Source organism: Chiloscyllium plagiosum, unplaced genomic scaffold (genome assembly GCF_037043375.1).
Source record: "Chiloscyllium plagiosum isolate Xiang-an unplaced genomic scaffold, Cpla_swu_hap1 HiC_scaffold_31, whole genome shotgun sequence".
In the NCBI taxonomy this organism is placed as follows: Eukaryota; Metazoa; Chordata; class Chondrichthyes; order Orectolobiformes; family Hemiscylliidae; genus Chiloscyllium; species Chiloscyllium plagiosum.
The window spans coordinates 11,585,779-11,609,698 of NW_028270169.1; the positions used below are offsets into that span (position 1 = coordinate 11,585,779).

The following is a 23,920-nucleotide window of genomic DNA, read 5'->3' on the forward strand; positions in this document are numbered from 1 at the left end:
CTGGGGTTGAAGGGTTCCGAGGTGGAAGATCTTTGCCAAGCCTCAAGCACTTTTTAGACATTTTTGAATCCACCTGTTCTGAGATATTACACACCTCTGGAGCAGGTGGAACTTGAGGCCACACTCATGCACTTTACTGGGGCAGTGTGTCTGAGTTAGTGGCTTTGCCTTTAACAACATAGAGTCATCGACCATTATGAAGTGCTTTGCAAGGTTAGTAATGGCACACATCAACACCAGCCTCCCAGACTGCCATGATCCACTACAATTTGCTAATCATTGCAACAGGGCCATGGCAGAGACCATCTCCCTGGCCCTTCACTCATTCCTGGAACATCTATATAACAAAGCAAATTTCACTCGAGGCTTTATCGAGGGTGCAGAGGAGGTTCACGAGATTGATTCCGAAGTTGAGAGGATTAGTTTATGAAGAGAGATTGAGTGAACTGGGACTATGCTCATTGGATTAGAAGAATACAGGGGGGATCTTATAGAAACAGATAAAATTATGAAGGGAATCGATAAGATCGAAGCAGAGAGGTTGGTTCCACTGGCGGGTGAAACTAGACCTAGGGGGCAGAGCCTCAAAATAAGGAGGAGCAGGTTTAGGACTGAGTTGAGGAGGAACTTCTTCACCCAGACGGTTGTGAATCTGTGGAATTCCCTGCCCAGTGAACCAGTTGATGTTACCTCACTAAATGTTTTTAATGCAAAAGGTCAATTGATATTTGAACAGTAAAGGAATTAAGGGTTAAGGTGGGTGGGTGGTAAGTGGAGCTGAGTCTGTGAAAAGATCAGCCATTATCTTATTGAATGGCAGAACAGGCTCAAGGGGCCAAATGGCCTCCTCCTGCTCCTAGTTCCTATGTTCTCATCTGGACTGATACTCCATTGCAGTGCTGACGGAGTGCAGCACTGTCAGAGATGCTGTCATTCAGATGCGAAAATAAGAAATAGGCCATTTGGCCCCTCAAGCCTGCTCTGCCATTCAACAAACTGGTGGCTTATCCGATTATGGCCTTATTTCCAATTTCCTGTTGCTCCCCCTCCAGGTGACGTTTGACTCCATTATCAATCAGGAGTCAACTCGGAATAATTACATGCAATGATCCAACCAACAGTGATCTTTGTGGGGGAGAATTTGGAAGATTGAGTCATGGTGTCATCCAGCACAGGAACAGACCCTTCGGTCGAACAAGTCCATGCCAATCATAATCTCAAACTAAACCAGTCCCACCTGCCTACGCTTGGCCCATATCCTTCCAAACCTTTCCTATTCATGTACTTATCTAAGTGTCTTTCAAACATTGTAATTGTACCTGCACCTACAATTTCCTCTGGAAGATCATTCCACACACAAACCACTCTGTGTAAAAAAATTGCCCCCATGTCTTTTTTAAATCTTTAAATTTTTCTCCTCTCACTTTAAAAACATGCCCTTATGACAGAAGAATTTTCCGCTTGCTTGAAGGAGTTACTGATGTCTTATCTACTTTTAGAATATTATTTAATCTATCTGCAAATGTCCCATCATAAATTTTAAGAAATCTAAATTTAAGGTTTTTTTAGTGTAAACCAAGGCTTGTTTGTTCTCAGAGGTGAACATAGTAGAATCCATTGCGTTCCTTTAAAAAAAAACAAAATTATCTAGTCATCGTTACATTTTCTGTTAATGGGATCTTGCTGCCTACAAATTGCATATTGTGTTTCCACCATTACCACAGCAGCGAGACTTCAAACACTGCGTCACAGGCCAGAAATGCTTTGGGACCTCCTCTGGTCTTGCATTTTCCTTGGTCAGCCAACTGAATCATTAATGAAGGAGACTAAAAACACACTCATTTTAACAAGAAATTGTTCCAGAAATATTCTGCGGTTCCTGGCATACAAACATTTCTTTGCTGCAAATCGGCGTGATTAATGTGCAGAGAGTTGTTTCTTCAAATGTTTACATAATGGGCAGTGAGGGTGGGGTTTTGTTTTGAAAGTTGCTAACAAATATTGGAGGAGTTTTGGAGAGGGGGTCAACGGAAGAATTGCCAGAATTGTAAGAGGGAAGAGGAGCTCCAATTATGTGAGAAGCTGTGACTGTTCTAGGACCTGAAGATTGAGTAGAGGTGTTCAAGCTTGTGCAAATAAGGAGAAATATTTCCAGTGGGGGGAGAGTTTGTAACCAGGGGATACAGATTTGAAAATAATTGGCAAAAAGAATCAGATTAACAATGACTTGTTAATGCTCTGGAATGCGCTGCTTGAAAGGGCACTGGAAGCAGATTCAGTAGTAATTGGCAAAGGGAATTTGATGCATACTTCAAAAGATAAGAATTACTGGGTTATGGGAGAAGGAGACTAATTAGACAAAGAGCTAGCATAGATAAATGGGCCTAATGGCCTTGTTCCCTGCTGTTACATTCCATGAGTCGAGGAGGGTCTGAAAGTGCATAAATGTTTTGAAAAGGTTTTCTTGGAGTAAAGGGCAAATTGAACCTATCGCTAGTTTATATCCAATTAAAGCAGGGACCACTGTACTGGGATACGTGCTTTAAAGGAATTTGCCAACCAAGCTTTCAACAAAATTCATTGCTCGCAGAGTGCACTCTGCAGGCTGTTTCCTGACCCCTACCTTGCTGATTTTAAATCTCTTCTTGCTTTAAAACATTCATGCCTAGAAATTACTCTGTGAGATTATTAATGCTTAAGGTGATCCCAGGCAATCCTACTATTCTTTCAGAGGCTGAAGCTTCTGTTAAAACAAGCGAGGGAACTGCATATGAATGTGTTTTACTTGTGGCAGCTAATATTCACACAGCACAACTTCAAGGGGTCGGAATTCAAGCAACCCGCATCCCTCTATGTGGGAAGTTGAATCATCTGATCTGTCAAAGCATCTCCTCTGGGGCTGTGCTTTAGATGCGTTACAAATACCTATTCTCCACTAAGTGTTTGTTCGAAGGTGAAATGCTACAGTCCTTGATGCTAATATTTGCATGAGCAAACAAAACTATTGCAGACCTTAATATCAAGAAGGAAATGAAAATGATATTCCTGTATCAAGTCATCATCTGAGGTAGCCTGTAAATGTAAGGGGCTGAGGTTTGATCCCTGGTCTGTTCTGAGCTAACCATTCAGAATGGGAATCAGAATCGTACTGGGGAAAGAGAAATAAAATAAGGATTCGGATTCCTTCTCTTTCTGGCATTTAGATGGTACCTGCTGGGGGAGTACAATATAACAAATGTTCATGCAAGCATAGATATTTGCAAAACCCGCATTTGAACCGACAGAGTCATAGACAAGTGTGCTACCAATGGAGGACTACAAAATACACACTGTGTTACTAGAGCTACTGCAGCTTACTGAACTGTGCCTTCTGAAGAGGGAGCTTCTTTTAAGAAAGAATCATGGAATCTCTACAGTGTAGAAGCAGGCCATTCAGCCCATCAAGTCCCCACCGACCTTCTGAAGAGCATCCCATCCAGACCCACCCCATTACCCTGTATCCCTGTAACCCTGTATTCCCTATGGCTAATCCACCGAGCCTGCACATCCCTGGATACTTATGGGCAATTTAGTGTGGCCAATCCACCTAACCTGCAAGACTAGTATTTACGTAGTCTACTACAATTACTGAACGCACTGTCTGCAATAGCCGCAGACTCGCCAACTTTAAGGGCATTTAAATGGTCATTGGATAGACATATGGATGAAAATGGAATAGTGTAGGTTGATGGGCTTCAGATTGGTTCCACAGGTCGGAGCTACATGAGGGTCGAAGGGCCTGTACTGCACTGTAATGTTCTATGTTCTATTTTTACAATGTCTGCATTCAAAAATACGTTATGGCTAATAAATCAGTTCAGGAGTGTTTCTAACTGTTGTGATGTAGGAAACACAGTGGGTAACATGTACACAACAAGATCCCACAGGGAGGGACTTGATAAAGAGCAGATATACAGTTTTTACTGAACGGGTAAATACTAAGTCAGGCTGGCTAATTGCCTTACCCTTTTTCACTGCAGTGCTATGGGATACAGCAGGCAGGAGCTAATGCCTGTGCCTCTGACAGGGCAACGTTTCCTCAGTACAGCACTCACTTCACCTCCAACCTGCAGCCTGCGAGACAGTAAGTTAATATACAAATCAGTGAACCCTGTATGGACCCTGCCAAGGAGTGATAGAGTCATAGAGATGTACAGCATGGAAACAGACCCTTCGGTCCAACCCGTCCATGCCGACCAGATATCCAAACCCAATCTAGTTCCACCTGCCAGCACCCGGCCCATATCCCTCCAAACCCTTCCTATTCATATACCCATCCAAATGCCTCTTAAATGTTGCTATTGTACCAGCCTCCACCACTTCCTCTGGCAGCTCATTCGATATACAATTCAAACTTTCCAAGCTTTTCTAAATATTTCCCTTCCCTGTAATTCATGGACGGAGTTCCGGAGCGGGGAACAGAGTGAATCCCAGATGGGAAACAGAGTGAGTCCCGGAGCGAGGAACAGAGTGAGTCCCGGAGCGAGGAATAGAGAGAATCCCGGAGCGGGGAGCAGAGTCAGAACCGGAGCGGGGAACAGAGAGAGACCCGGAGCGGGGTACAGAGGAGTCCCAGAGCGGGGAGCAGAGTCAGTCCCGGAGCGGAGAACAGAGAGAGTCCCGGAGGGGGGAGCAGAGAGAGTCCAGGAGCGGGGAACAGAGTGAGTCCAGGAGCGGGGAACAGAGAGAGTCCCAGAGCGGGGAGCAGAGAGAGTCCCGGAGCAGGGAACAGAGAGAGTCCCAGAGCGGAGAACAGAGAGAGTCCCGGAGCGGAGAACAGAGAGAGTCCCGGAGCGGGGAACAGAGAGAGTCCCGGAGCGGGGAACAGAGAGAGTCCAGGAGCGGGGAACAGAGAGTCCCAGAGCGGGGAACAGAGTGAGTCCAGGAGCGGGGAACAGAGTGAGTCCAGGAGCGGGGAACAGAGAAAGTCCCGGAGCAGGAAACAGAGAGAGTCCCGGAGCAGGGAACAGAGAGAGTCCCAGAGCAGGGAACAGAGAGAGTCCCGGAACGGGGAACAGAGTGAGTCCCGGAACGGGGAACAGAGTGAATCCCAGAGCGGGGAACAGTGGAATCCCGGAGCGGGGAGCAGAGTCAGTCCAGGAGCGGGGATCAGAGTCAGTCCCGGAGATTGGAAAAGAGGAGTCCCGCGGTGGGGAACTGAATCAGTCCCGGAGCGGGGAGCAGAGTCAGTCCCGGAGCAGGGAGCAGAGAGAGTCCTGGAGCAGGGAGCACAGCGAGTCCTGGAGGGGAGAGCAGAGCGAGATCTGGAGCGGGGAGCAGAGTTAGTCCCGGAGCGTGGAGCAGAGAGAGTCCCGGAGCGGGGAGCAGAGTCAGTCCCGGAGCGGGGAGCAGAGAGAGTCCCGGAGCGGGGAGCAGAGAGAGTCCTGGAGCGGGGAAAAGAGGATTCCGTAAGCGGGGAACAGAGTCAGTCCTGGAGTGGGAAACAGAGTGAGTCCCTGAGCAGGGAGCAGAGCGAGTCCCAGAGGGGGGAGCAGAGTTAGTCCCGGAGCGTGGAGCAGAGTCAGTCCCGGAACGGGGAGCAGAGAGAGTCCCGGAGCACGGAACAGACTGAGTCCTGGAGCGGGGGGCACAGTCAGTCCCGGAGCGGGAAGCAGAGAGAGTCCTGGAGCAGGGAGCAGAGTCAGCCCCGGAGCGGGGAAAAGAGGGGTCCCGGAGCGGGGAACAGAGTCAGTCCTGCAGCAGGGAGCAGAGAAAGACCCGGAGCGGGAAATAGAGAGAGTCCCGGAGCGGGGAACAGAGGAGTCCCGGATTGGGTAACAGAGAGAATCCCGGAGCGGGGAACACAGACAGTCCAGGAGCCGGGAACAGAGAGAGTCCCAGAGCGGGGAACAGAGAGAGTCCCAGAGCGGGGAGCAGAGTCTGTCCCGGAGCGGGCAACAAGGTGAGTACTGGAGCAGAGAACAGAGTGTGTCCGGGGTGGGGAACAGAGAGAGTCCCAGAGCGAGGAACAGAGAGAGTCCTAGGGCGGGGAGGAGAGTGAGTCCCGGAGCGGGGAATAGAGAGAGTCCCGGAACGAGGAATAGAGAGAGTCCCGGAACGGGGAGCATGGTGAGTCCTGGAGCGGGAAACAGAGTGAGTCCTGGAGTGGGGAGCAGAGTGAGTCCCGGAGCGGGGAGCAGAGTGAGTCCCGGAGGAGGGAGCAGAGAGAGAAGGCAGGGAAATGAGTGAGTCCTCGACCGGGGACCAGAGTCAGTCCCGGAGCGGGGAAAAGAGCATTCCGTAAGCGGGGAACAGAGTCAGTCCTGGAGTGGGAAACAGAGTGAGTCCCGGAGCAGGGAGCAGAGAGAGTCCTGGAGCAAGGAGCAGATCGAGTCCCGGAGGGGGGAGCAGAGTTAGTCCCGGAGCGTGGAGCAGAGTCAGTCCCGGAACCTGGAGCAGAGAGAGTCCCGGAGCACGGAACAGACTGAGTCCTGGAGCGGGGTGCACAGTCAGTCCCGGAGCGGGGAGCAGAGAGTGTCCCAGAGCGAGGAGCAGAGAGAGTCCCGGAGTGGGGAAAAGAGGTGTCCCGGAGCGGGGAACAGAGTCAGTCCCGGGGGGAGGGGGAACAGAGAGACTCCTGGAGCAGGGAGCAGGGAGAGTCCTGGAGCAGAGAGGAGAGAGAGTCCCGGAGCGGAGTACAAAGAAAATCCTGGAGCGGGGAGCAGAGAGAATCCTGGAGCAGGGAGCAGAGAGAGTCCCGGAGCAGGGAGCAGAGAGAGTCCTGGAGCAGGGAGCAGAGCAAGTCCCGGAGCTGGGAGCAGAGAGATTCCCGGAGCGGGGAACAGAGAGTGTCCCGGAGCAGGGAACAGAGCCAACCCCGGAGCGGGGAACAGAGTCAGTCCCGGAGCGGGGAACAGAGAGAGACCTGGAGCAGGGAGCAGAGTGAGTTCCGGAGGGGGGAGCAGAGAGATCCCCGGAGCGGGTAACAGAGTCAGACCCGGAGTGGGGATCAGTGAGTCCTGGAGCGAGGAGCAGAGAGAGTCCTGGAGCAGGGAGCAGAGAGAGTCCTGGAGCGGGGAGCAGAGCGAGTCCCGGAGCGAGGAACACGGTCAGTCCCGGAGGGGGAAGCAGAGAGAGTCCTGGAGCAGGGAGCAGAGTTAGTCCCGGAGCATGGAGCAGAGTCAGTCCCGGAACCTGGAGCAGAGAGAGTCCCGGAGCACGGAACAGACTGAGTCCTGGAGCGGGGTGCACAGTCAGTCCCGGAGCGGGGAGCAGAGAGTGTCCCGGAGCGAGGAGCAGAGAGAGTCCCGGAGTGGGGAAAAGAGGTGTCCCGGAGCGGGGAACAGAGTCAGTCCCGGGGGGAGGGGGAACAGAGAGACCCATGGAGCAGGGAGCAGGGAGAGTCCTGGAGCAGAGAGGAGAGAGAGTCCCGGAGCGGGGAGCAGAGAGAATCCTGGAGCGGGGAGCATAGTGAGTCCCGGAGTGGGGAGCAGAGTGAGTCCTGGAGCGGGGAGCAGAGAGAGTCCCGGAGCGGGGAGCAGAGAGAGTCCCGGAGCGGGAGCAGAGAGAGTCCCGGAGCGGGGAGTAGAGAGAGTCCCGGAGCGGGGAGCAGAGTGAGTCCTGGAGCGGGGAACAGAGAGAGTCCCGGAGCGGGGAACAGAGAGAGTCCTGGAGCAGGGAGCAGAGCGAGTCCCGGAGCGAGGAACACGGTCAGTCCCGGAGCGGGAAGCAGAGAGAGTCCTGGAGCAGGGAGCAGAGCACGTCCCGGAGCTGGGAGCAGAGAGATTCCCGGAGCGGGAAACAGAGAGAGTCCAGGAGCAGGGAGCAGAGCCAGCCCTGGAGCGGGGAAAAGAGGGGTCCCGGAGCGGGGAACAGAGTCAGTCCCGGGGGGAGGGGGAACAGAGAGACCCCTGGAGCAGGGAGCAGGGAGAGTCCTGGAGCAGAGAGGAGAGAGAGTCCCGGAGCGGGGAGCAGAGAGAATCCTGGAGCGGGGTGCACAGTCAGTCCCGGAGCGGGGAGCAGAGAGAGTCCCGGAGCGGGGAACAGAGTCAGTCCCGGAGCGGGGAACAGAGAGAGTCCCGGAGCTGGGAACAGAGAGAGTCCCGGAGCGGGGAGTAGAGAGAGTCCCAGAGCGGGGAACAGAGAGAGTCCTGGAGCGGGAGCAGAGAGAGTCCTGGAGCGGGGAGTAGAGAGAGTCCCAGAGCGGGGAACAGAGAGAGTCCCGGAGCGGGGAACAGAGAGAGTCCCGGAGCGGGGAGCAGAGAGAGTCCTGGAGCGGGGAACAGAGAGAGTCCCGGAGCGGGGAACAGAGAGAGTCCCGGAGCGGGGAGCAGAGAGAGTCCTGGAGCGGGGAGTAGAGAGAGTCCCAGAGCGGGGAACAGAGAGAGTCCCGGAGCGGGGAACAGAGAGAGTCCCGGAGCGGGGAGCAGAGTGAGTCCTGGAGCGGGGAACAGAGAGAGTCCCGGAGCGGGGAACAGAGAGAGTCCCGGAGCGGGGAGCAGAGAGAGTCCTGGAGCGGGGAGTAGAGAGAGTCCCAGAGCGGGGAACAGAGAGAGTCCCGGAGCGGGGAACAGAGAGAGTCCTGGAGCAGGGAGCAGAGTGAGTTCCGGAGGGGGGAGCAGAGAGATCCCCGGAGCGGGTAACAGAGTCAGTCCCGGAGTGGGGATCAGTGAGTCCTGGAGCGAGGAGCAGAGTGAGTCCTGGAGCGAGGAGCAGAGTGAGTCCTGGAGCGAGGAGCAGAGAGAGTCCTGGAGCAGGGAGCAGAGAGAGTCCTGGAGCAGGGAGCAGAGCGAGTCCCGGAGCGAGGAACACGGTCAGTCCCGGAGCGGGGAGCAGAGAGAGTCCTGGAGCGGGGAGCAGATCGAGTCCTGGAGCAGGGAGCAGAGTTAGTCCCGGAGCATGGAGCAGAGTCAGTCCCGGAACCTGGAGCAGAGAGAGTCCCGGAGCACGGAACAGACTGAGTCCTGGAGCGGGGTGCACAGTCAGTCCCGGAGCGGGGAGCAGAGAGAGTCCCAGAGCGAGGAGCAGAGAGTGTCCCGGAGCGAGGAGCAGAGAGAGTCCCGGAGTGGGGAAAAGAGGTGTCCCGGAGTGGGGAACAGAGTCAGTCCCGGGGGGAGGGGTAACAGAGAGACCCATGGAGCAGGGAGCAGGGAGAGTCCTGGAGCAGAGAGGAGAGAGAGTCCCGGAGCGGGGAGCAGAGAGAATCCTGGAGCGGGGAGCAGAGAGAGTCCCGGAGCGGGGAGCATAGTGAGTCCCGGAGTGGGGAGCAGAGTGAGTCCTGGAGCGGGGAGCAGAGTCAGTCCCAGAGCGGGGAGCAGAGAGAGTCCTGGAGCGGGGAAAAGAGGATTCCGTAAGCGGGGAACAGAGTCAGTCCCGGAGCGGGAAGCAGAGAGAGTCCTGGAGCAGGGAGCAGAGCACGTCCCGGAGCAGGGAGTAGAGAGAGTCCCAGAGCGGGGAGCAGAGAGAGTCCCGGAGCGGGGAACAGAGAGAGTCCCGGAGCGGGGAACAGAGAGAGTCCCGGAGCGGGGAGTAGAGAGAGTCCCAGAGCTGGGAGCAGAGAGAGTCCCGGAGCGGGGAACAGAGAGAGTCCCGGAGCGGGGAGTAGAGAGAGTCCCAGAGCGGGGAACAGAGAGAGTCCTGGAGCGGGAGCAGAGAGAGTCCTGGAGCGGGGAGTAGAGAGAGTCCCAGAGCGGGGAACAGAGAGAGTCCCGGAGCGGGGAACAGAGAGAGTCCCGGAGCGGGGAACAGAGAGAGTCCTGGAGCGGGGAACAGAGAGAGTCCCGGAGCGGGGAACAGAGAGAGTCCCGGAGCGGGAGCAGAGAGAGTCCTGGAGCGGGGAACAGAGAGAGTCCCGGAGCGGGGAACAGAGAGAGTCCCGGAGCGGGAGCAGAGAGAGTCCTGGAGCGAGGAGCAGCGTGAGTCCTGGAGCAGGGAGCAGAGCGAGTCCCGGAGCGAGGAACACGGTCAGTCCTGGAGCGGGAAGCAGAGAGAGTCCTGGAGCAGGGAGCAGAGCACGTCCCGGAGCTGGGAGCAGAGAGATTCCCGGAGCGGGAAACAGAGAGAGTCCAGGAGCAGGGAGCAGAGCCAGCCCCGGAGCGGGGAAAAGAGGGGTCCCGGAGCGGGGAACAGAGTCAGTCCCGGGGGGAGGGGGAACAGAGAGACCCCTGGAGCAGGGAGCAGGGAGAGTCCTGGAGCAGAGAGGAGAGAGAGTCCCGGAGCGGGGAGCAGAGAGAATCCTGGAGCGGGGAGCAGAGAGAATCCTGGAGCGGGGTGCACAGTCAGTCCCGGAGCGGGGAGCAGAGAGAGTCCCGGAGCGGGGAACAGAGAGAGTCCCGGAGCGGGGAACAGAGAGAGTCCCGGAGCGGGGAGTAGAGAGAGTCCCAGAGCGGGGAACAGAGAGAGTCCCGGAGCGGGGAACAGAGAGAGTCCCGGAGCGGGGAACAGAGAGAGTCCTGGAGCGGGAGCAGAGAGAGTCCTGGAGCGGGGAGTAGAGAGAGTCCCAGAGCGGGGAACAGAGAGAGTCCCGGAGCGGGGAACAGAGAGAGTCCCGGAGCGGGGAACAGAGAGAGTCCTGGAGCGGGAGCAGAGAGAGTCCTGGAGCGGGGAGTAGAGAGAGTCCCAGAGCGGGGAACAGAGAGAGTCCTGGAGCGGGAGCAGAGAGAGTCCTGGAGCGGGGAGTAGAGAGAGTCCCAGAGCGGGGAACAGAGAGAGTCCCGGAGCGGGGAGCAGAGAGACTCCTGGAGCGGGGAGTAGAGAGAGTCCCGGAGCGGGGAACAGAGAGAGTCCCGGAGCGGGGAACAGAGAGAGTCCCGGAGCGGGGAGCAGAGAGAGTCCTGGAGCGAGGAACAGAGAGAGTCCTGGGGCGGGAAGGAGAGTGAGTCCCGGAGCGGGGAATAGAGAGTCCCGGAGCGGGGAATAGAGAGAGTCCCGGAGCGGGGAGCAGAGAGAGTCCCGGAGCGGGAAGCAGAGAGAGTCCCGGAGCGGGAAACAGAGAGAGTCCCGGAGCAGGGAGCAGAGCAAGTCCCGGAGCTGGGAGCAGAGAGATTCCCGGAGCGGGTAACAGAGTCAGTCCCGGAGCAGGGAGCAGAGCAAGTCCCGGAGCTGGGAGCAGAGCGAGTCCCGGAGCGGGGAACAGTGAGTCCTGGAGCGGAGAGCAGAGAGAGTCCTGGAGCGGGGAGCAGAGAGAGTCCTGGAGCGAGGAGCAGAGAGATTCCCGGAGCGGGAAACAGAGAGAGTCCAGGAGCAGGGAGCAGAGCCAGCCCCGGAGCGGGGAAAAGAGGGGTCCCAGAGTGGGGAACAGAGTCAGTCCTGGAGCAGGGAGCAGAGAAAGTCCCGGAGAGGGGAACAGAGAGAGCCCCGGAGAGGGGAACAGAGAGAGTCCTGGAGCGGGGAACAGAGAGAGTCCCGGAGCGGGGAACAGAGAGAGTCCCGGAGCGGGGAACAGAGAGAGTCCCGGAGCGGGGAGCAGAGAGAGTCCCGGAGCGGGGAACAGAGAGAGTCCCGGAGCGGGGAACACGGTCGGTCCCGGAGCGGGGAGCAGAGAGAGTCCCGGAGTGGGGAGTAGAGAGAGTCCGGGGGCGGGGAGCAGAGAGAGTGCCGGAGGAGGGAGCAGAGAGAGTCCCGGAGCGGAGAGCAGAGAGAGTCCTGGAGCGGGGAACAGAGAGAGTCCTGGAGCGGGGAACAGAGAGAGTCCCGGAGAGGGGAACAGAGAGAGTCCCGGAGAGGGGAGCACAGAGAGCCGGAGCGAGGAACAGAGAGAGTCCTGGAGCGGGGAGCAGAGAGAGTCCTGGAGCGGGGAGCAGAGAGAGTCCTGGAGCGGGGAGCAGAGAGAATCCTGGAGAGGGGAACAGAGAGAGTCCTGGAGCGGGGAGCAGAGAGAGTCCCGGAGCGGGGAACAGAGAGAGTCCCGGAGCGGGGAACACGGTCGGTCCCGGAGCGGGGAGCAGAGAGAGTCCCGGAGTGGGGAACATGGTCGGTCCCGGAGTGGGGAGTAGAGAGAGTCCCGGAGGAGGGAGCAGAGAGAGAAGGCGGGGAAATGAGTGAGTCCTGGACCGGGAAGCAGAGTCAGTCCCGGAGCGGGGAAAAGAGGATTCCGTAAGCGGGGAACAGAGTCAGTCCTGGAGTGGGAAACAGAGTGAGTCCCGGAGCAGGGAGCAGAGAGAGTCCTGGAGCAGGGAGCAGATCGAGTCCCGGAGGGGGGAGCAGGGTCAGTCCCGGAACCTGGAGCAGAGAGAGTCCCGGAGCACGGAACAGACTGAGTCCTGGAGCGGGGTGCACAGTCAGTCCCGGAGCGGGGAGCAGAGAGTGTCCCAGAGCGAGGAGCAGAGAGTGTCCCGGAGCGGGGAGCAGAGAGAGTCCCGGAGCGGGGAAAAGAGGTGTCCCGGAGTGGGGAACAGAGTCAGTCCCGGGGGGAGGGGGAACAGAGAGACTCCTGGAGCAGGGAGCAGGGTGAGTCCTGGAGCAGAGAGGAGAGAGAGTCCCGGAGCGGGGAGCAGAGAGTGTCCCAGAGCGGGGAGCAGAGTGTCCCGGAGTGGGGAGCAGAAAGAATCCTGGAGTGGGGAGCAGAGAGAGTCCCGGAGTGGGGAGTAGAGAGAGTCCGGGGGCGGGGAGCAGAGAGAGTCTGGGAGCGGGGAGCAGAGTGAGTCCCGGAGTGGGGAACAGAGAGAGAAGGCGGGGAAATGAGTAAGTCCTGGACCGGGGAGCAGAGTCAGTCCCGGAGCGGGGAAAAGAGGATTCCGTAAGCGGGGAACAGAGTCAGTCCTGGAGTGGGAAACAGAGTGAGTCCCGGAGCAGGGAGCAGAGAGAGTCCTGGAGCGGGGAGCAGAGCGAGTCCCGGAGCACGGAACAGACTGAGTCCTGGAGCGGGGTGCACAGTCAGTCCCGGAGTGGGAAGCAGAGAGAGTCCCGGAGCGGGGTGCACAGTCAGTCCAGGAGCGGGGAGCAGAGAGAGTCCCGGAGCGGGGAACAGAGAGAGTCCCGGAGCGGGGAACAGAGGAGTCCCAGAGCGGGTAACAGAGAGAATCCCGGAGCGGGGAACACAGACAGTCCAGGAGCCGGGAACAGAGAGAGTCCCAGAGCGGGGAACAGAGAGTGTCCCAGAGCGGGGAGCAGAGTCTGTCCCGGAGCGGGCAACAAGGTGAGTACTGGAGCAGAGAACAGAGTGAGTCCCGGAGCGGGGAATAGAGAGAGTCCCGGAGCGGGGAATAGAGAGAGTCCCGGAGCGGGGAATAGAGAGAGTCCCGGAGCGGAGAGCAGAGAGAGTCCCGGAGCGGAGAGCAGAGAGAGTCCCGGAGCGGGAAACAGAGAGAGTTCCGGAGCAGAGAGCTGAGTGAGTCCCGGAGCGGGGAACAGAGAGAGAGCCGGAGCGGAGAGCTGAGTGAGTCCCGGAGCGGGGAACAGAGAGAGAGCCGGAGCGGGGAACAGAGAGAGTCCCGGAGCGGGAAACAGAGAGAGTCCCGGAGCGGAGAGCTGAGTGAGTCCCGGAGCGGAGAGCAGAGAGAGAGCCGGAGCGGGGAGAAGAGGATTCCGTAAGCGGGAAACAGACTGAGTCCTGGAGCGGGGTGCACAGTCAGTCCCGGAGCGGGGAGCAGAGAGAGTCCTGGAGCGGGGAGCAGATCGAGTCCCGGAGGGGGGAGCAGAGTTAGTCCCGGAGCGTGGAGCAGAGTCAGTCCCGGAACCTGGAGCAGAGAGAGTCCCGGAGCACGGAACAGACTGAGTCCTGGAGCGGGGTGCACAGTCAGTCCCGGAGCGGGGAGCAGAGAGTGTCCCGGAGCGAGGAGCAGAGAGTGTTCCGGAGCGGGGAACAGAGTCAGTCCCGGGGGGAGGGGGAACAGAGAGACTCCTGGAGCAGGGAGCAGGGAGAGTCCTGGAGCAGAGAGGAGAGAGAGTCCCGGAGCGGGGAACAGAGAGTGTCCCAGAGCGGGGAGCAGAGTCAGTCCCGGAGCGGGGAATAGAGAGAGTCCCGGAGCGGGGAAACAGAGAGAGTCCCGGAGTGGGGAACAGAGAGAGTCCCGGAGCGGGAAACAGAGAGAGTCCCGGAGCGGAGAGCAGAGTGAGTCCCGGAGCGGGAAACAGAGAGAGTCCCGGAGCGGGGAACAGAGAGAGTCCCGGAGCGGAGAGCAGAGTGAGTCCCGGAGCGGGGAACAGAGAGAGTCCCGGAGCGGGGAACAGAGAGAGTCCGGGTGCGGGGAGCAGAGAGAGTCCCGGAGCGGAGAGCAGAGAGAGTCCCGGAGCGGGGAGCAGAGAGAGTCCCGGGGCGGGGAGTAGAGAGAGTCCGGGTGCGGGGAGCAGAGAGAGTTCCGGAGCACGGAACAGACTGAGTCCTGGAGCGGGGTGCACAGTCAGTCCAGGAGCGGAGAGCAGAGAGTGTCCCAGAGCGAGGAGCAGCGAGAGTCCTGGAGCAGGGAGCAGAGCGAGTCCCGGAGCGAGGAACACGGTCAGTCCCGGAGCGGGGAGCAGAGAGAGTCCTGGAGCAGGGAGCAGGGCAAGTCCCGGAGCTGGGAGCAGAGAGATTCCCGGAGCGGGAAACAGAGAGAGTCCCGGATCAGGGAGCAGAGCAAGTCCCGGAGCTGGGAGCAGAGAGATTCCCGGAGCGGGAAACAGAGAGAGTCCCGGAGCAGGGAGCAGAGCCAGCCCCGGAGCGGGGAACAGTGAGTCATGGAGCGGGGAGCAGAGAGAGTCCTGGAGCAGGGAGCAGAGAAAGTCCCGGAGCGAGGAACAGAGAGAGTCCTGGAGCGGAGAACAGAGAGAGTCCTGGAGCGGAGAACAGAGAGAGACCCGGAACGGGGAGCAGAGAGAGTCCCGGAGCGTGGTACAGAGGAGTCCCGGATCGGGGAACAGAGAGAATCCCAGAGCGGGGAACACAGACAGTCCAGAAGCCGGGAACAGAGAGAGTCCCGGAGCGGGGAACAGAGAGAGACCCGGAGTGGGGTACAGAGGAGTCCAGGAGCGGGGAGCAGAGAGAGTTCCGGAGCGGGGAACGGAGTCAGTCCCGGAGCGGGCAACAAGGTGAGTACCGGAGCAGAGAACAGAGTGTGTCCGGGGTGGGGAACAGAGAGAGTCCTGGAGCGGGGAGCAGAGAGAGTCCTAGGGCGGGGAGGAGAGTGAGTCCCGGAGCGGGGAATAGAGAGAGTCCCGGAGCGGGAAACAGAGAGAGTCCCGGAGCGGGGAGCAGAGAGAGACCCGGAGCGGGGAACAGAGAGAGTCCCGGAGCGGGGAGCAGAGTCAGTCCCAGAGCGGGGAACAGAGAGAGTCCCGGAGCGGGGAGCAGAGAGAGTCCCGGAGCGGGGAACAGAGAGAGTCCCGGAGCGGGAAACAGAGAGAGTCCCGGAGCGGGGAACAGAGAGAGTCCCGGAGCGGGAAACAGAGAGAGTCCCGGAGCGGGGAACAGAGAGAGTCCCGGAGCGGGGAGCAGAGAGAGTCCCGGAGCGGAGAGCAGAGAGAGTCCCGGAGCGGGGAGTAGAGAGAGTCCGGGTGCGGGGAGCAGAGAGAGTCCCAGAGCGAGGAGCGGCGAGAGTCCCGGAGCGGGGAGCAGAGAGAGTCCCGGAGCGGAGAACAGAGAGAGTCCTGGAGCGGGGAGTAGAGAGAGTCCCGGAGCGGGGAGCAGAGAGAGTCCTGGAGCGGGGAGCAGATCGAGTCCCGGAGGGGGGAGCAGAGTTAGTCCCGGAGCGTGGAGCAGAGAGAGTCCCGGAGCACGGAACAGACTGAGTCCTGGAGCGGGGTGCACAGTCAGTCCCGGAGCGGGGAGCAGAGAGTGTCCCGGAGCGAGGAGCAGAGAGAGTCCCGGAGCGGGGAATAGAGAGAGTCCCGGAGCGGGGAAACAGAGAGAGTCCCGGAGCGGGGTGCACAGTCAGTCCCGGAGCGGGGAGCAGAGAGTGTCCCGGAGCGAGGAGCAGAGAGTGTCCCGGAGCGGGGAGCAGAGAGAGTCCCGGAGCGGGGAATAGAGAGAGTCCCGGAGCGGGGAAACAGAGAGAGTCCCGGAGCGGGGAAAAGAGGTGTCCCGGAGCGGGGAACAGAGTCAGTCCCGGGGGGAGGGGGAACAGAGAGACTCCTGGAGCAGGGAGCAGGGAGAGTCCTGGAGCAGAGAGGAGAGAGAGTCCCGGAGCGGGGAGCAGAGAGTGTCCCAGAGCGGGGAGCAGAGTCAGTCCCGGAGCGGGGAATAGAGAGAGTCCCGGAGCGGGGAAACAGAGAGAGTCCCGGAGTGGGGAACAGAGAGAGTCCCGGAGCGGGAAACAGAGAGAGTCCCGGAGCGGAGAGCAGAGAGAGTCCCGGAGCGGAGAGCAGAGTGAGTCCCGGAGCGGGAAACAGAGAGAGTCCCGGAGCGGGGAACAGAGAGAGTCCCGGAGCGGGGAGCAGAGAGAGTCCCGGAGCGGGAAACAGAGAGAGTCCCGGAGCGGAGAGCAGAGTGAGTCCCGGAGCGGGGAACCGAGAGAGTCCCGGAGCGGGGAACAGAGAGAGTCCGGGTGCGGGGAGCAGAGCGAGTCCCGGAGGGGGGAGCAGAGTTAGTCCCGGAGGGGGGAGCAGGGTCAGTCCCGGAACCTGGAGCAGAGAGAGTCCCGGAGCACGGAACAGACTGAGTCCTGGAGCGGGGTGCACAGTCAGTCCAGGAGCAGAGAACAGAGTGTGTCCGGGGTGGGGAACAGAGAGAGTCCTGGAGCGGGAAACAGAGAGAGTCCCGGAGCGGAGAGCAGAGAGAGTCCCGGAGCGGAGAGCAGAGTGAGTCCCGGAGCGGGAAACAGAGAGAGTCCCGGAGCGGGGAACAGAGAGAGTCCCGGAGCGGGGAGCAGAGAGAGTCCCGGAGCGGGGAACAGAGAGAGTCCCAGAGCGGGGAACAGAGAGAGTCCCGGAGCGGAGAGCAGAGTGTGTCCCGGAGCGGGGAACAGAGAGAGTCCCGGAGCGGGGAACAGAGAGAGTCCCGGAGCGGGGAACAGAGAGAGTCCCGGAGCGGAGAGCAGAGTGAGTCCCGGAGCGGGGAACAGAGAGAGTCCCGGAGCGGGGAACAGAGAGAGTCCGGGTGCGGGGAGCAGAGCGAGTCCCGGAGGGGGGAGCAGAGTTAGTCCCGGAGGGGGGAGCAGGGTCAGTCCCGGAACCTGAAGCAGAGAGAGTCCCGGAGCACGGAACAGACTGAGTCCTGGAGCGGGGTGCACAGTCAGTCCAGGAGCAGAGAACAGAGTGTGTCCGGGGTGGGGAACAGAGAGAGTCCTGGAGCGGGGAGCAGAGAGAGTCCCGGAGCGGGGAACAGAGTGAGTCCTGGAGCGGGGAGTAGAGAGAGTCCCGGAGCGGGGAGTAGAGAGAGTCCCGGAGCGGGGAGCAGAGAGTGTCCCGGAGCGGGGAGCAGAGAGAGTCCCGGAGCGGGGAACAGAGTGAGTCCTGGAGCGGGGAGTAGAGAGAGTCCCGGAGCGGGGAGCAGAGAGTGTCCCGGAGCAGGGAACAGAGAGAGTCCCGGAGCGGGGAACAGAGAGAGTCCCGGAGCGGGGAACAGAGAGAGCCCTGGAGCGGGGAGCAGAGAGAGTCCCGGAGCGGGGAGCAGAGAGAGTCCCGGAGCGGGGAGCAGAGAGAGTCCTGGAGTGGGGAACAGAGAGAGTCCCGGAGCGGGGAGCAGAGAGAGTCCTGGAGTGGGGAACAGAGAGAAACCTGGAATGGGGAACAGAGAGAGTCGCGGAGCGGGGAGCAGAGAGAGTCCCGGAGTGGGGAACAGAGAGAAACCTGGAATGGGGAACAGAGAGAGTCCCGGAGCGGGGAACAGAGAGAGTCCTGGAGTGGGGAGCAGAGAGAGTCCCGGAGCGGGGAACAGAGAGAAACCTGGAATGGGGAACAGAGAGAGTCCCGGAGCGGGGAACAGAGAGAGTCCTGGAGTGGGGAGCAGAGAGAGTCCCGGAGCGGGGAACAGAGAGAAACCTGGAATGGGGAACAGAGAGAGTCCCGGAGCAGGGAGCAGAGAGAGTCCCGGAGCAGGGAACACAGTCAGTCGTGGAGCGGGGAACAGAGTCAGTCCCGGAGTGGGGAGCAGAGAGAGTCCTGGAGCAGGGAAGAGAGCGAGTTCCGGAGCGGGGAGCAGAGAGAGTCCCGGAGCGGGGAGCAGAGAGAGTCCCGGAGCGGGGAGCAGAGAGAGTCCCGGAGCGGGGAACAGAGAGAAACCTGGAATGGGGAACAGAGAGAGTCCCGGAGCGGGGAACAGAGAGAGTCCTGGAGTGGGGAGCAGAGAGAGTCCCGGAGCGGGGAACAGAGAGAGTCCCGGAGCGGGGAGCAGAGAGAGTCGCGGAATGGGGAGCAGAGAGAGTCGCGGAGCGGGGAGCAGAGAGAGTCGCGGAGCGGGGAGCAGAGAGAGTCCCGGAGTGGGGAACAGAGAGAAACCTGGAATGGGGAACAGAGAGAGTCCCGGAGCGGGGTGCAGAGAGAGTCCCGGAGCGGGGAACAGAGAGAAACCTGGAATGGGGAACAGAGAGAGTCCCGGAGCGGGGAACAGAGAGAGTCGTGGAACGGGGAGTAGAGAGAGTCCCGGAGCAGGGAGCAGAGAGAGTCCCGGAGCAGGGTGCAGAGCGAGTCCCGGAGGGGGGAACAGAGAGAGTCGCGGAGCGGGGAGCAGAGAGAGTCGCGGAGCGGGGAGCAGAGAGAGTCCCGGAGTGGGGAACAGAGAGAAACCTGGAATGGGGAACAGAGAGAGTCCCGGAGCGGGGAACAGAGAGAGTCCTGGAGTGGGGAGCAGAGAGAGTCCCGGAGCGGGGAACAGAGAGAAACCTGGAATGGGGAACAGAGAGAGTCCCGGAGTGGGGAGCAGAGAGAGTCCCGGAGCGGGGAACAGAGAGAGTCCCGGAGCGGGGAACAGAGAGAAACCTGGAATTGAGAACAGAGAGAGTCCCGGAGTGGGGAACAGAGAGAGTCCCGGAGCGGGGAACAGAGAGAGTCCCGGAGCGGGGAACAGAGAGATTCCCGGAGCAGGGAACAGAGAGAGTCCTGGAGCAGGGAACAGAGTGAGTCCCGGAGCGGGGAGCAGAAAGAGTCCCGGAGTGGGGAGCAGAGAGAGTCCCGGAGCGGGGAACAGAGAGAAACCTGGAATTGAGAACAGAGAGAGTCCCGGAGTGGGGAACAGAGAGAGTCCCGGAGCGGGGAACAGAGAGAGTCCCGGAGCGGGGAACAGAGAGATTCCCGGAGCAGGGAACAGAGAGAGTCCTGGAGCAGGGAACAGAGTGAGTCCCGGAGCGGGGAGCAGAAAGAGTCCCGGAGCGGGGAGCAGAGACAGTCCCGGAGCGGGAGCAGAGAGTGTCCTGGAGCGGGGAACAGAGAGAGTCCCGGAGCGGGGAGCAGAGAGAGTCCCGGAGCGGGGAACAGAGAGAGTCCCGGAGCAGGGATCAGAGAGAATCCCGGAGCGGGGAACAGAGAGAATCCTGGAGCGGGGAACAGAGAGAATCCTGGAGCGGGGAGCAGAGAGAGCCCTGGAGCGGGGAGCAGAGAGAGTCCTGGAGCGGGTAATAGAGAGTGTCCCGGAGCGGGAAGCAGAGAGAGTCCCGGAGCGGGGAGCAGAGAGAGTCCCGGAGCGGGGAACAGAGAGAATCCCGGAGCGGGGAACAGAGAGAGTCCCGGAGCGGGGAGCAGAGAGAGTCCCGGAGCAGGGAGCAGAGAGAGTCCCGGAGCGGGGAGCAGAGAGAGTCCCGGAGCGGGGAGCAGAGAGAGTCCCAGAGCGAGGAACAGACAGTGTCCCGGAGCGGGGAACAGAGAGAGTCCCGGAGCATGGAACAGAGAGAGTCCCGGAGCATGGAACAGAGAGAGTTCCGGAGCGGAGAGCAGAGACAGTCCCGGAGCGGGGAGCAGAGACAGTCCCGGAGCGGGGAGCAGAGACAGTCCCGGAGCGGGGAGCAGAGAGTGTCCCGGAGCGGGGAGCAGAGAGAGTCCCGGAGCGGGGAGCAGAGAGAGTCCCGGAGCGGGGAACAGAGAGAGTCCCGGAGCGGGGAACAGAGAGAATCCTGGAGCGGGGAACAGAGAGAATCCTGGAGCGGGGAACAGAGAGAATCCTGGAGCGGGGAGCAGAGTGAGTCCCGGAGCGGGGAGCAGAGAGAGTCCTGGGGCGGGGAGCAGAGAGAGTCCTGGAGCGGGGAAAAGAGAGAATCCTGGAGCGGGGAGCAGAGAGAGTCCTGGGGCGGGGAACAGAGAGAGTCCCGGAGCGGGGAACAGAGAGAATCCTGGAGCGGGGAACAGAGAGAATCCTGGAGCGGGGAACAGAGAGAATCCTGGAGCGGGGAGCAGAGTGAGTCCCGGAGCGGGGAGCAGAGAGAGTCCCGGAGCGGGGAGCAGAGAGAGTCCTGGAGCGGGGAGCAGAGAGAATCCTGGAGCGGGGAGCAGAGTGAGTCCTGGAGCGGGGAACAGAGAGAATCCTGGAGCGGGGAGCAGAGTGAGTCCTGGAGCGGGGAACAGAGAGAGTCCTGGAGCGGGGAACATAGAGAATCCTGGAGCGGGGAGCAGAGAGAGTCCCGGAGCAGGGAGCAGAGAGAGTCCTGGAGCAGGAAACAGAGTCAATCCCGGACCGGGGAACAGAGTCAGTTGCAGAGCAGGGAGCCGAGTGAGCCCCGCAGCGGGGAACATAGAGAGACCAGGAGTGGGGAACAGGAGAGTCCCGGAGCGGGGAACAGAGATAGTCTCGGAGAGGGGAGCAGAGAGAGTCTCAGAGTGGGGAGCAGAGAGAGTCCCGGGGTGGGGAACAGGAGAGTCCCGGAGCGGGGAACAGAGTGAGTCCCGGAACGGGGAACAGAGAGAGTTTAGGAGCGGGAGCAGAGAGAGTCCCGGAGCTGGGGAGCAGAGTCAGTCCCGGAGCAGGAAACAGAGAGAGTCCCGGAGCGGGGAACAGAGAGAGTCACGGGGTAGGGAACATGAGAGTCCTGGAGCAGGGAGCAAAGAACGTCCTGGAGCGGGGAGCAGAGAGAGACCCGGAGTGGGGAACAGAGTGAGTCCCGGGGTGGGGAACAGGAGAGACCTGGAGCAGGGAGCAGAGAAAGTCCCGGAGCAGAGAAAGTCCCGGAGTGGGGAGCAGAGAGAGTTCCGGAGCGGGGAGCAGAGAGAGTCCCGGAGCGGGGAGCAGAGAGAGTCCCGGAGTGGGGAACATAGAGAGACCAGGAGTGGGGAACGGAGAGAGTCCTGGAGCAGGGAGCAGAGAGAGTCCCGGAACGGGGAGCAGAGAGAGTCCCTGAGTGGGGAGCAGAGAGAGTCCCGGAACGGGGAACAGAGTGAGTCCCGGAGCAGGGAGCAGAGAGAGTCCTGGAGCGGGGGAACAGACAGAATCCCGGAGCAGGGAGCAGAGTGAGTCCTGGAGCAGGATCCCAGAGCGGGGAGCAGAAAGTGTCCCGGACGGACGCCAGCATGCAGAGTCAGCAAGACCTGGTGTTCTGAAGCCCAGTGGGCATGTTCTCAATTTGGAAACGGACTAGAAGTTAGTACTTTATCATCAGTGAAAGGTGGTGACCCCTAGGTTAGACCACTGCCAGTCAGCTCTCTCTCTCTAATGAGCAAATAGCAATATGGCACCATGAAATAATTTTAAAAACATAGAATCCCTTGTACTATGATAGATTCACGCTATTAAACTGTCATACTGCCTGGGAATTGTTGCACTTTACATTCTACAGTGCACTTACTACAATCTCAATATAGGAAAAGGTACCCTCACTACCCTGTTAACAGTCATGTGCAGTGGCTAGGCATGCTGTAGTGTCTGCTGGATTTTAGTGTTGACTGGGTACATTTAAGGCAAGTTCCTGAAAGTCAGAGCCGATAACATAACACTGCCAGAAACTGGAGAGCTGAGTGATCAGTGTGAGTAATTGTACCTCCGTAATCAAGATTGAAGGATTGTAAATTAATAGTGCAAGAGCTAGAGGAAAGTGTAAATTAAAGTGGATGAATTCAATGTCAAATCAGATGCAGGAATAAAAATGGAGAGAGAAAGAAAGATTGGATTACAAGAGACAGGGGAGAAAAAAGACATAATAGAAATTTTAAGAGTTTGACATGTTTAAAATACCCAATAATTAAAACCTAAAAGATCCAACTCCGTGAATGTAATAGATCATTTGCAGTGCCAGGGAGGTTGTTTGAAAGCAATTAACGCTTGTCACGTTGTTAAAAAGTACTTACCCTGGAATGGACAATACTTAACTTTCTGGAGCAGGAATAATTCACGTCTACCACAGAGTGCAACAGCTGAATTCCATTCGATACATTTCAGAGACAAAGAGTGTAATGGCAAGCTAACAGCAGTGTAGTATAACACAGACATTAAGCATTGGAGACACACTTTCTATAGTGCACTCAACCCTGATCAGAAGTTATTTACACAAATACAAGGGTGCAATATTAATCGTAATGTTATTTTGACAGCCAATTCTGGCCCAATATCTATCTATGCAAATATACCTGAATCAGTGGTTAAATAACCATTTATCCTGCAACACTGACCTTTGAAGTGTAATGCTTGATAAATGAGCATCACAGTCTGGGGGTCAATGTCTCCCACCACGTCTTGAAGCTTCCCCTTGGTGGTCTTCACAATCAGCTGATTGAGCTTGGTGAGAGCCTGGGGGTCCGAAAAGTCCACAGACTGTGTGTGTGCCCCGTAGTAATTCTTCAACCACTCCCTGAAGGGTTTCCGAATCTTCAGCCCTTCCCTGACGAAGATGCCAGAGAAATCTTTTAGCGTGTATCCAAAATCGTGCTTGAAGAGCCTGTGGATGAGCTTATGGAAGATGTCTTGCAGCACCTCATTTCCTGTAACCCCTGGCTTGGAGGTGACAAAATGGTCAAAGCCCAGAACTTGGGAGATCTGTTCCTGTGTCCTGTTGGAAGTTCCTACCATGACCATTGCCATCATGCTGGAGAGCCCGAAAGGAGAGAAGACCACGTTCTTGGAAGCTGGCTGGGACCTCAGCAAGGCCCTGTAGAAGTTAAATGCAAAATTGGTGTTGACCAAGGACAGGCGTTGGATCCGAGATTTACCCCTGAATTTCTTACGTATGGACTCTGGGCTCTGGGGTGCTGCAAATGGCTTCTTGTTTACAAACATGTCTTCTACGAAGCCATAGTTGTCTTCATCATCGCCATAGTCTTCAAGCTCAGTGTAGTCATACTCATCGAGGTCAGGGACATGGAGCTCTCTGGTCAGAGTGTTGCTTTCAATTGGCATTATATGCCCAGTATCGAAGCTAGCTACTGCTGCTGCTGTGCTGACGAAATCCAGGCTACACAGTAAAAATCTAAACCAAGAAAACATCATCTTTACGTTCTTCAAACACTCACTGTTTGTTTTTTTTTAAATAAAGTAAAAGAAGTCTGTAATTTCCTTTTGAGGACCCTCCCTATCAGTCCGAAACGCAAAGAGCAGTCTGCTCTCTCCAAACCTGACTTTAAAAAGCTCCACTTTCCAAATTAATCTTTTTCTTTTACATCACAGCTGTTGCACAACATGACGTGACCCCATCGGCTAAATAAATCCCAAAGGTTAAAGGCAGACATACAAGAATTCCCTGAGCTGGGCCAGAACAACTGCAATTCATTAAGAATGGGGAGGACCCTGTTACGTACTGTTTGGAGAGAGAGAGAGAGAGACTTCCTTACTTTAAAGGGGCAGTTGGTGCAGCAGCGGATAGGATGCAGCGTTTTTCTTTCCATCGCTAATTATTTCCATGTGTAGGGTGTAGTTATTTTGTCTAAAAGCAAGGAAAGAGCTGCCAGATGGTGTCTGCTTTGGTCTGGCTTTGACAATCTCTTTACAACAGATTTTGCAGGGAGTGGAATTTCTTTGGCACTTTTATCCGAGGTCATTGGTAGCAAGGCACTCTCGAGGTCAGAAAGCCACAATTTAAAACCAGTAATCTTTCTATATTTCTTTCTCCTGATTTTTGAATGGAGTCCCTGTTGAATGATGGTCAGTGCAAGTTACTGTCTTACCCAAATCGTAGGA

The 23,920-nt window shown here is 58.2% G+C and overlaps 1 protein-coding gene across 1 annotated transcript in view; it reads right to left on the bottom strand.

Annotated features, from left to right (window-relative positions):
- LOC122563923 (heparin cofactor 2-like) overlaps positions 1–23,467 on the bottom strand; it is a 44,624-nt gene extending 21,157 nt beyond the window's left edge. Inside the window, exon 1 of the mRNA XM_043718172.2 lies at positions 22,420–23,467. Coding sequence (XP_043574107.1) covers positions 22,420–23,233 — 814 coding nt within the window. The 5' untranslated portion in view covers positions 23,234–23,467. The remainder of the gene's footprint in view (positions 1–22,419) is intronic.
- Positions 23,468–23,920: the final 453 nt, after the last annotated feature.